This window comes from Dermacentor silvarum, chromosome 4, assembly GCF_013339745.2.
Source record: "Dermacentor silvarum isolate Dsil-2018 chromosome 4, BIME_Dsil_1.4, whole genome shotgun sequence".
NCBI classification, from domain to species: domain Eukaryota; kingdom Metazoa; phylum Arthropoda; class Arachnida; order Ixodida; family Ixodidae; genus Dermacentor; species Dermacentor silvarum.
The window spans coordinates 186,761,889-186,773,994 of record NC_051157.2 but is presented as its reverse complement, the minus strand read 5'-3'; the positions used below and the strand labels follow the sequence as shown (position 1 = coordinate 186,773,994).

The 12,106-nt window shown below is 48.6% G+C and overlaps 1 protein-coding gene across 2 annotated transcripts in view; it reads left to right on the top strand.

Moving 5' to 3' along the window:
- Window positions 1-2,835: 2,835 nt before the first annotated feature.
- Window positions 2,836-12,106, top strand: part of LOC119450858 (uncharacterized) — a 158,957-nt gene continuing 149,686 nt past the window's right edge. For both annotated transcript variants that reach the window (XR_007466568.1, XM_037714351.2), the window contains exon 1: window positions 2,836-3,277. Coding sequence is in view for 1 of the 2 variants with exons in the window: in XM_037714351.2 (XP_037570279.1) it covers window positions 2,972-3,277 (306 nt within the window). In the remaining variant the exon portion in view is untranslated. The remainder of the gene's footprint in view (window positions 3,278-12,106) is intronic.

Here is a 12,106-nt window from a genome sequence, read left to right as displayed (position 1 = left end):
CTGCTTACTTAATCAGCTCATGTTTACTACAATTAATATTGCTACCGAAGCCGCTCACCTTACTTCGTATGACATTGCTGTGTTGCTATCGCATTCATTGCTTTGCCCTTAGGGCGAAACTGTGACATTTTTTTCTGTGTATAAACATTTTCTTTTTTTTCCTCTCTGTTTGGCGGTGCGGTTGGTTGAACCCCGGTACCACGGCGGCAGCCGTGGTGCGGGGCGCCGACGCGAAGCGGCGCTCGTTGGGGTGTTGCGGAGCGCAGCGTAGCAACACCCCAAATAAAGAAATACTGCTCCAGTCAGGTAGACTGCTCCCTCCCTGATAGTGAGATTATATTTGGGTCATCAAAACAGTGATGCGTTTATTTAGGAATAGCATCGATCCCTTAACAGCACCCACAGTTGTGCCTAGTCACCCCCAGCACAGCGTGTTCTCCGTTCCAACGGCAGCGGCTAGCACGGCCGCCTGAACCCGGTGTGTTGTCTGCTGCGTGCCGCCCATACGCTGTGCATAGCTTTCGCCCCACTTCTACGTGTGCTCGGACTGCAAGTGGTTCGCGAGGCGTTCCCAGATTCCACGGGCCACGAGCAAATGCTTATACACTTCGTACAACTGAGCACTACTTTGCATGACTTCGTATAACTTAGCATCCCTTCGTATACTCAGGACCAGCTAGGAACCGATCAGCTCCGTTGTGTCTTTAGCCTTGTGCCACTAGTGCAAGCTACCCCGATATTTTTAACGTGATAGCGTTTAGGGCCTCGTGTCGCAGTAAGTCCGGCGTCGGCGTCAGCATTGGCACCCGCGGCCGAGAAAATCATCCCTAACCACTTATTCCGTAGTGTTTAGACGCAACCAAGGACGGAAAAAATTCAGGACAGGAAAGAGCGTCACTTGCAAGCAATTTATTGAAAGCAGACAAGGGTCAAATTTATAGGAGAAACACATGTGAGGCAGACTTTTTCAATATCCGCATTCTTGGCAAAAGCAAAGATTCCCTGGCACGGGAGTTAATGGAGGCTTATTTCACCGCTGTGAAACCTGACATCTGTGTCAGCAATACGTCTGTGGCTTTACGTAGCACTGAACGCCAGTTTCTGCACTATATGATTGGGTAACGATGCAAACTTTGAGTTACGTGCGCAAATGTGCCTGCGCACAAGGCCATCTTCTCCTATAAATTTGACCCTTGTCTGCTTTCAATAAATTAGTTGCAAGTGACGCTCTTTCTTATCCTGAATTTTTTCCGTCCTTGGTTGCGTCTAAACACTACGAAATAAGATGAACCAACTAGCCCAGCAACAAGTCCTGATTCCCTAACCACGTTTAGGTATCCGGCATCATTCTATCATTAATGGTGCTCATACCTTGTCTTGCATTCTTGGCAAAGCTATTCCTCGGAATTTTGAGAATGACAATCCACAAACAAATGTCATGAAACAAAGCACCCACAGCACATGCCTTTTACGTTAAATCTTCTCAGATTGAAATATTAAAAGTGCGATGCAAATACGGAAACCTGAAGATGATGTAATTTCTTTGGCGCGGTTGCGCACTATATCCGGGATCGGCCCACGCAAGGGGCCGCGTTTCCACCAGAAAGCTCGCCTACGTGCATAGCGTTCGCCGCCAGTGTTTGCCAGTAACCACTACGTTTGCATAAGCTGCAGTCGTCGGGATACATGAGTAGCAGTCGGGGATCTTTGAATGCTATCGTGTTCCACTCTTAAAAGCAAAGCTTAAGCGTCCTCCCATATTTTTTAACAGTCAGCCGTAATCTGTGGTTCTTATCAAGAAATAAAAGAAAATAAACTTTCTTGCCGAGGCGGGATTCGAACCCGCGTACACACGTTTCCAAGGCGAGCGTCGTGACCACTAGGTTATACATCTACATTGCAGAACATGCACTTAGGCAAACCATATGATTGCGTTCGAGCGTCGTCGGCTTCGTCCTCAGCTGGCGCGTTCGCACGCTCGTACTCTGCGAGGTGAAGAAGAGGTTTTCCGCGCTTTGCTCGGGAGAAAGATAAATAAAATGAGAGAGAGAGACGCATTCAACGGAGCGGGTCTGCTGAAACGCGTTGTCGGTATTGCAACGTGGTGGAACGCGGTGTCGGTGTAGCAAGCTGCGCTATGCAACGTGCAGTGACGGCTGTAAGTCCGAGACGTGCGAAAACAAATTATCGTCATCATGAGTAATAAGATGAAAAGTTCGGGCGCACTTCCGGAAAATGCTGGGCTACGATCACCCTGTTTCGCTGTTTCAAGCGTTGCGCGGCTGAGTGCAAGGTTAAGCGTTTTTTGTTCAAGTTCGGGGCTCTCAAAGCACTTTTCTCCCACGGAAGTTGCCAGTAAACAACGTTGCACAATAGCAACAAACATTTTTTTGTAGGTTCAGCAGACAATATTCGGCAGCGTTACACACTGGAATAACTGTTGTATTAATTGCCTTTCAGAACCATGTTTCACTTAGTCGAGAAAACTTTGTAAGCGTGTTAGTGACAAGAACTTTTTTTTTCATAGGAATATAATGGTAAGTGACTGTGAGCAAGAAAGTAAATAGCTGTGATTTCTTACAAGAAAATCTGGTCGAGTGACAGGTCTGCGATACTTGGAGTAGAACCTTATCAGTTCATGAACTTGTAATCTGCAGGATACTATTGCGGCAACACTATCACCCGAACAGGCATGTCTCTCTGCGCTCCTTATTCACGCGCTTCGTATCGCAAGTCGTCGGTAGCAAATGGATGATCTGAGTGATGACTTCAAGGAAATAAAGTGTTGGGAGTGTCTCACTTCAAGTGTACAGTGCTGGTGCATCCTGCGCTGCTGCCACCGCTCCAACGGCCACGCTATCTTAAGACGTTATCAGACGCCACGTGATTGCAAACAAACGCCCGCTTTCGTAAAGCCTAGCTGCGCAGTGTCCAGTGGAGCCTTGACATTGCCAACCCACCACTTCCACTGATGGCCGCCACGCGTGATCTCAGACGCCGGGCTCTGCACCGAATGACCGACTCGGTCCGCGGCGTCAATTGGCGCCCGACGCTATTCGCCGACGAACTGACGTTGAATCGTTACGCCTGCTGCGTCTGCTACGTTCTTCCAAGCACAACGTTCGTGCTTCCCTGTTCGCACGGCTTGTGCGGGCAGTGCCATGCTGGCTGTGTCGTCGAAGAGGGCGGAAGCGTCTGTCCCGTGGACGGAGAGCCCTTCTACGAGGCCGAGTGTCAAGAGTTGCAGCTGCCGGCTAGGAAGAAGCAGGGCCTTAAGGTGAGCACTCTCCATTCTGTCGTCACTTTTGCAGCGGGGGAGAGTTGGGCGACAGGTCTGTTAAAGGCGTAATTATTCCCATTAGGCCGACACGACACCAATTTTGGCCTGCCGACTGTTGGCGACAGCGTTTTCCTTCCTTTATGCCATTAGCCACAGCATTTTCCGTCCTGCAAACTGCTGTCGCCAACAGTCGGTCGACCAAAATCGGTGGCGTGTCGGCCTAGTGTTAATGAGCTTTGAGAGAGAGCGAGAGAAACATGTTATATTGTTATGTAGTGTGATTTGAAGTGTTGTGACGAAGCGCGATTCTCTTGAGCAACTGTAACCAGAAACAGACGAAAAGGGAAAGGCAGGAAGATTAACCAAGGCCATGCTTTGTTGGCTACCTCAAACCTGGGAAAGGGTAAAGATATGCGAGAAAGATAAGAAAACCAAAAGACTCGGTTAGTGTGAACCTACTTGCAGAGAATGTTTGCTGCTGACCGTCACGGGCCTTCTTCTATAGTCCAGTTGCGTTCAAAAAGTGCAATGGGTCTTCAGTAGTACCTTTGGCCGAGATCCCATTATCTTTCCTCTGCGGTCTGCCATCCAAATGGCTGAGGCTATCTTTCTGAGCGTCGAAGAATGGGTAGTAGCGCACAAGGTGATTTTCGTGTTGGAAAAACAGCTCAAAATTTTAGATTTTCTTTTTTGCTGTCGGTTCATACCCATGCACTTGAAAGCGCAACAGAGCTCCCGTTACAGCTTTCTGTTCCTCAATACGTGCTACATAATGTTTTTCCAGGCATGAAAGAAGCCCGCTAATACACGCAATGTGCCTCGAGCAGCCTGCCGCGTGGCAACTTTTCATGTATAGATAGTTTGCACATACGTCATCGCGGACGCCATCTTTAGGTACCAGCTGGTCGAGAAGCGGCGTAATCAAGAAACATGACAGCACGACAGGCGCGTCTTGCGCCCAACCTCAAAGCGATAACAGTGATAAACCTGTGAAAAACAGTCGCCGTCAAGAAGTAAAACAGTGTGCGTGACAAGACGGTGCACTGACGTCATCGTAGCCGCCATCTTTAGGTACTAGAACGGTGGGAGCTGCCTCCGTGACGTCACATCAAAACAATCTATTCACAGGCTTCTTTCTGGGTATCTCCAAGCGACGGCAAACATTACTTTGGTTCTGTCCAGCTACGTTGAATTCGCATATTTTACAGCGAACGCTGTATATGGCTAGGCGAAACGAAAAACCGTTCGTCTGATGTTTCTCTAAACGTCTCCATTGGCTGTGCCGTCAGTTACGTCGTTCTCTATACGTCGCGCGCGTGCCATTGGCAGCGCCGCTAGTGACGTCGTTCTGTGTTGTAGCTGCCCTGCCCGCCACGCCGGCTCCTCGGCTCGCCGTTGTCGCATGCGTTCTATAGAGTTTTAGATAAGGGGGACGCAAGAGCTAGGGGGCCCCTACGCTTGCGTCCCCCTAATCTAAAGCTCTCTTATATCTCGAGTTAGCTCGGTGTCGTGGTTAGCAGCATCGCCGCCATTGGCGCTGGCGTTCCACTAGAAACACAAACATGTAACCAATAATTGAGAAACGTTTCAATACAGCGTCGGGATTAACCAACTGCTAAACACCGGGGCAGCACGTTCCAGCTTCGCTGGTTAACCATCTGTACGGAGTGCTTGTGCGGCGATATTTGTTTTTTTTTTTTCAGTTTGGCTCAAGTTACGTGGGACACCATAAAATGAGGGCCAATAATGCAGATGAGTGTATTCATAATGGATTGTGACGCGATGCTGCGGCGAATCTTTTCACTTACGCTTGATTTGTACGGTTCTTTGCTCTGTGTACGCGATCTGAGCTGTCGCGGTAGAAGTGGCGCCCGAAGCCTCGAACGGCTAAAGTCCCTATATAAGAAAAGTACCGCCATCTACTCTTTCCTCCGCCGCCTCCTCTCCTAAAGCGCTTGCATTTTCTTTACTTTTTGCTTGCGAAAGCCAAGTCGACGGTGGCGCACCTAGAAAGTCCACGTTGAAGCTTTCAGGCCGGGCGCGCGCCGCCGCCGGCGACTGCGGCTGCGCAGAGGACTTTCAACATGGCTCTGAGGCGGAAAAAAAGAAAATATAAAGAAGTGAAAAGCACGCGCTATCATCGTCCAATCGGAGATACAGGATAACACAGGAGAGAGCGAAGCGGCATTTGTCAACGGATGGCGGTACTTTTCTTATATAGGGACTTTACGAATGGCAAACGTTCATTTTTTTTTTACACCGAGAAGTTGGTGCCGCGAAATGTACAGTGTCGTCCACTCTTAGGGTGAACACGCGAGTGCACATCGAATAAAACCCGCGCAGGCGAGGCAATGCCTGCGGGCGTGGCTTCGTGTCGTCTGCTTCATTGCTCGCGCTCTTGGGTGCGTCGAGCTTGCATTGCCGTGAAGCAAACTTTGCTTGCCATGTCATGTATTTGCTGCAGCGAAGACAACTTCATTTTAGTGGCGCAACTTCGAGACCGGTAGATTTAGCACGCTAAGCGGAGTGAACTTCATAACGCAAAGGTCTTAAGAAAAGTACGATTTTGTAGCTATCAAGTGAGAGTTTTTGTGTGTGTGTATATAAGTGAATTTCGCGCACGATGTGTGCGGAAATGTTTAAGAATAATCCGCATGGCCACGTTAGCATAAACTTTTTCGTTGTCTGCTGAGCATAATTAGTACGGGAGATGCGTGTATATGTTTACAGGGAACGCGTTAAGGGAAGTTCCTGGGCAGTTCTCTTGCGGCATTGAAGGCAGGCGTACGACGGGGTGAGCCTATATCAGCCGCTAATCTAAAGAGTCGGAGTTCCAGATTTTTACTTCGAAATGTAGAGAACAACTATAAAGAAGCTGCCTTGCGTATAACTCACTGAAATAGAAACTTTATTTACGTGTTTTAAAGCCAGTAATTTGTAGTTTTTTCTCAAGTAAAAATAAAATGACACACTGCAAGCGAGATAAAACAAAGAGAAACAGAGGTCCAGCGAAGTATGTTGATGTTGAAGTTATTGAAGAACGAAAATGGTAAAAAATGTTCCTGGCTAAATTGAAATTAAAACATGCTGACGCCAGCTATACTTCGTGTGGACGTCGTTACTTTCGCTTCAGTGAAAAGTATCCGCTGTAGACTCGACCTAGGCGCTGAGTAAAGGTGCAGGACGTGCTCCCCCCCCCCCCCTGAGAAAGTAGACGCGAGATGGATCGCGGCTTTGCGGCAAATACGTTCTTGGTTACGCGTTCAATATTTAGTAACGGGTGGCCTTTCCGGCGGCGTGAATGACTGCCCGCATCCTGCCTGGCAGAGAGCTGTATAGGGACTCGCCAAGGCCACGGTTGGCTTCAACCCGTTCCCATCCTTCTTCGACAGAATTACGTGTCCGCAGAGCCCATGGAGCTGCCTGCGTGCCATTGACACTTTGATGTTGGCCCACACGTTCTCAATATTATTGAGGGCCGGAGATTGTGCAGATCACTTCAGAACTTCCACTTGCTGACATTCCAGAAACGCCCCGACTTTTCTCGACTTTTTAATTGGGGAGTTGTCATGCTGCAAAATAAAGTTTCCGTCAAGAAAGGGTCCGTCCACAAGATACGGCAATATGGCATCTTCCAAGATTGAGCAGTATACATGTCAGCCGTTAACCCGCTTTCAATCCTAACTAAGGGTTCCCGGCCGGTCGGGGTGGTGGCAACCCAGACACTTATGCCACGTACACACTAGCGGCAAAACGCACGCGGCGCGCCGCCGGCAGCAGGACGCGCGCCGCGAAAGCAGCCGCGAAACGGGTTTATCTTGCCGCGGCATGGATCGCTCCTGGACCGCTTTTTTACGGTTTGCCGCGTGCTGCAGATGAAGGAGACCTATGAGAGCGGCCCGCTTCCGTGACGCGCGCACGGGAAATGGTGCCATGCGGACCCGCCCGACCGCCTGTTTCTCGTTTCGCACATGCATCTGCACGCGTCTGCTCCCGGATAGTTCGAGAAGGAGAGAGGAGTCTAGTCTGTCACGTGATTGCCGCAGCGGAGCGCCGCCGGTTCGTGTGGCCGCCCTGCCTCTTCTGCGTTTTGCCGCCGGCGGCACGCCGCGCGCGTTTGGCCGCTAGTGTGTACGTGCCATTACAGAAGAACGGCCACTGGCTGCTACCCGCTGCATGAATTCAGGCAAATACCTAAGGGAAAAAATGTTTTTGGAGGGTTTAACTTTCTTGTGCATAACATGCACCACACAAGAAAAAAAAAAAAACATTACAAAAAATGTAGGCGTGTTCGGGCTTCCTTATATGCTTGAACAAGCTCAGTGAACTTTATTAAGTCAAGAAATCTTTTAACGTTTATTCCAACAAAATACCGTGCGTCTTAATTTGGGGCTTTTAACATTCATTGTAAGGTGGAAGGAGCTTGAACAAAGCAGGGAAGAAGTTTGGGCGTGTTGGTAGGTCATTGTAATTTGAACAGGAATTCATAGCGCTAAAACAACACAAGGACGAGAAAGAACACTGGACGAGCGCTAACTTTCAACAATCGATTTATTGCAGCTGGTAAGCATATATATACTCACTGGGAAAGGCACTGCAAGATACGCTCTGAAGGAAAGAAAAGGAAAAACAGTCATGTGGCTACTTTGCCAAAAAGTCCTGTTCTTCTTTCCTTCAGTACGCATCTTGCAGTGCCTTTTCCAGTGAGTATATATATGCTTACCAGCTGCAATAAATCGATTGTTGAAAGTTAGCGCTCGTCCAGTGTTCTTCCTCGTCCTTGTGGTGTTTTAGCGCTATGAATCCCCGCTTGAACAAAGCCCAGAATTGAGTTGCGATTTCATGAAAGCGTTTGTCATATAATCATAATTCACGCTTACTTCCGAAAACGATCATCGCTCTGGCTCTGAAAACTTTGTATTTTAAGTTTCAATTAGAATTATTATCAATCTCTTGAGTAAAATAAAGGTTGGATATTGATCCTTTGATTTAAGCAGTGCACGTGTCTGTAATGCCATAGAAAAATTTAATCTACACGAGAAATTCCTCAAATAACGTGAGCTTTTGCTGCCTTTGGTTCCATGTTGTGGTAAATGTCGACTCCTCAGTGAAGACGTTTTTCTACTCTTCATTCCAGTGCTCATGCTCCTGGGCAAACACGAAGCGCCTCTTTGTTTGCCGCGCCCACAATCGGCTTTTGGACGGCTCTCCAGCTTTTGAGGCCCGCTGAATGCAGACGACGCTTCACTGTTGCGTCCGATACAGCCGACAGCCCCGCAGTTTGTTTGATGTCTCTTATGGCTGATGCAGGAAAGTCATTCGCCGCTGATGTTATCGACACGCCCTCATGTTCAGTAATCTCCTTCGGACGGGCCTTACGGGGAGCATCTTAGATCCTACGCTCGGCTCTGTACGCTTGAATAATTCTGTGCACTGTTTTCAGTGGCATATTAGTGACACATGACATTGCCCTCTGAGAATAACTTGAAGGCTTAATTCAGCAATAGGTGCCTTTCTTTCCGGAACGCGTGACATCACCTGAACGCGCGCACACCCGAAAATGTTCGCAGGGAAAAGGAATACGCTTCAAATGTAATCGCGTTTTTATCACCGCTAGAGCATGGGAACAAACAGCTGTATAAAAAAATAATCTTTTAGCTGATAGTTTAGGACGATAGTGTCGCGGTAGCACGGTCTGCTTCGAACGTTAGTGACGTGAGAAACTAAAGTGACTTGACTTCAGCCCAATATTTGTCATCTTCAAATGGTAAAGTATGAGCGTGATGGTAGTGTCTATATATATATATATATATATATATATATATATATATATATATATATATATATGGAGTGTTCCAGCATGTCAAATTCCATAGCCGACGTCCCAGCCCGGATGCGATTGCGAGCATTCAATACGCTCACGTGACTAGTGGAAAGTCAAAGGCAGCCCTCGCTGTGCTATTAGACCTATTCAGGAGGAAGTGACAGTACGTCCGCTTGCTTGCCTTCTTTTCATGTTGCAGCAAGGTAAACTCGGCGTCAACCATGATTTGGGCGCAACTGCCGGGAGGTACGGAAGTTGGAGAGCTCCCCCCCCCCCCTGCCTCCAATAAAAAAACGCCAAAATCACGTAATGTTTTTCACACACTGCCTGATAGCCTTAAAATATGAGAACAAGCCGTAAGCGTCGTACCCTTAAGCAGTTCAAAAGACGACATACGTGCTTGCATTTTGAAGGGAAAATTTCATTCACGTCGATAAAGTTAGGTTCGCTTGGCGTCTGCCGGTCTCTTGGTTACGACAATAAAGTGAAAGATTGTCTTCGCTGCAGCAAATACCTGACATTGTAAGAAAAGCTTGCTTCGTGGCAATGCAAGCTCGACGCGCCCAAGCGCGCGAGCAGTGTAGCAGACGACACGAAGCCACGCCTGCAGGCATTGCCGCGCCTGAGCAGGTTTGCTTCGATGCGCGGCCGCGCTGGCTGCAGTGGCGCTCCACGGATCGCGGCCATGTTGTCGCGTGTTCGCTCTAAGAGTGGACGACGCTGTACATGGCGCTGTCATGGCTCCACAAGCAACCATTGCACAACGCGTATGGGCTTCTGTGGGCGCTTCGCTACCATGCGACCTTGTATGCACGGTATAATTTAATGTGATGGCCACGCTGGAGCGACAACGTTTGATCGACGCGGCCTGGAGGCTCAATCGCCTTCCAACATTTTTCAGTGCATGCACGGTCGACGTCTTGCGCCCTCTGCACGTTTCTTCCTCTGCTCTTTGAAGTTAGCTTGGGTCAGCAATTTGATCGGCGGCGGCATAACAATGCGAAGGCGAGTAGCTAGCAAGCAAGATTCGGGCTCATTCATTTCCGCTGCCCCGATGTACTGAAATTTTACCGGTACGTGAGCGGCCATGGTAGAGCTCCTCCACCTGCTGAAGTCACTACGCAAGGCACTCTTATGATCTGACGCACCGAGTGAGCGGAGTAGGAAGAGCATCAGTCTTCAGACGGCACAATTTTCGGAATCGGCCCACATTTTTATACTGCATTATTTTTGGAATCGGGAAAAGCTGGAGTTTGAAACAGACATCCCTCTTACGGAAAAGTGGCAGTAACTCGCCAAGGGGGACATTGGCTTCAATATTTCGGATACAGTAGGCGCATATTGCACCACGTGATAACTGGATAAAAGTGCTGACAAAAAGCAAAACAATACGCGTGGCAATGCTCCCTCTGAAAGACATCGTCCTAATGCTGCAAACAAAACATGAAAGCAAAACGACAGAAATTAAGTAACAAAATGAATAAGAAATTGTTTCACAGCATGTATACGTAGAACGACCCACAGCAGACTATACGTTGACGACTTCTGAATGGCTGTGAGCGGCGCCGCTGTGACTGCGAAACATCGCCGGGCACAGCTTCGTAGCGCTGTGCTGCAGGAGGTCGGAGTATCTTGTACGGTCCGAAATAGCGTTGCAAAAGCTTGTCATGTTGGATTCCGAACACGGTCCCGGCTGGCATTCCACGTAGCGTCGTCGGAGATTGTAGTGTCAGGAGTCGGTTCTTTTCCGGTTCTTGATGCGGAGACGGGCGAGCTGTCGGCTTTTCTCGCATGCCGGTCGTATAGGTGGTGACGTCGAGATTTTCTTCATCGCTGACGTTCGGTAACATGGAGTCAGTCTCGTGCTTCCTTCCGTAAACAAGCTTGAACGAGGCCATCCTTGTTTCTTGCACAGCTGTATTTGTAGAGAAAGGTTATTACCGAAGGACGGCGTTCTGAACTTGAGCTCGACACACTTTGCTAGCAGGTCGGCCAGGGTTTTTTTTAGCCGTTTCATACGACCGTTCCTCTGAGAGTAGTATAGGCACTTGTTCTGAGGTCTGCCTTTATTTGCAGGATTGTATGAATAAGCTCTCCTTGAATTCCGTTTCTCTTCTGGAAATCGACACTTCTTGGGCACCATGATGCAGGAGGATGTTCTTGACGAAGAATTCGCCGCTTCTGCCGTACAATCTTTGGGTAGGCCTTTCGTTTCAGGGAAGCGATCGGTACTCAATACCTATTACGATCGACTTATTTCATGTTGACACCAGAAACGGTACCAGAAGGAGGTTAGATTGGGTGAAGAAGTCCCGTGGACTTTGTCGGTGACGTTTTATATCATTCAGTCTCCTCATGTCTTGACGTATGGTTGACGTCGGCGGTCTGTAGTAGCATGTCTCTGTCATCGCAAGTGCACGGGCTCATCCTAGAAGCCCTGCCGTTGGATCGTCTTAGAAGTTGTATAGGAGCTCGGGCCACATTGCTGTGGGCCAAGTAAGAAGGTATATTTAGCACGGACGGATGAAAGCTTCTCTTTACGAGGACGCCGTTGTGCTTTAAAGAGAAAATATGAATCTGCAAATAAACATCCTCGGAACGAGGCTGATCTTACCTTTCAATTACTCGACGAGAGTTTGTTCGGGGCGTACTTGCTGCTGTTAGGGGAAGTAGTCGATGTCGATTAGCCCCGAGAACGAACAAAAGCGGCGCTGCGGGCTCCGCTCCCATGACGTCATGGCAAGGATTGGCGCTTGTCTTCTGCTACAGTTCGGGCTGCGTCTGGGCGCCTTCTGCAACGTTTCCCTTTGTTCGCTCTCGTTCCCTATGCTGGTGCACTTATGACAGTGCTCTCAAATATATTTTGGCGATGTCTTGGTTCGTCAAAATTTATTGAAAGAGCTTATTTTACTGATAATATATTGCTCAAAGGCAACGTTACAGTGCCGGCCAATGGAAGTCAGTCCGAAGTGGTGTGGGTTTTTCATGCGCAGTTCTACACT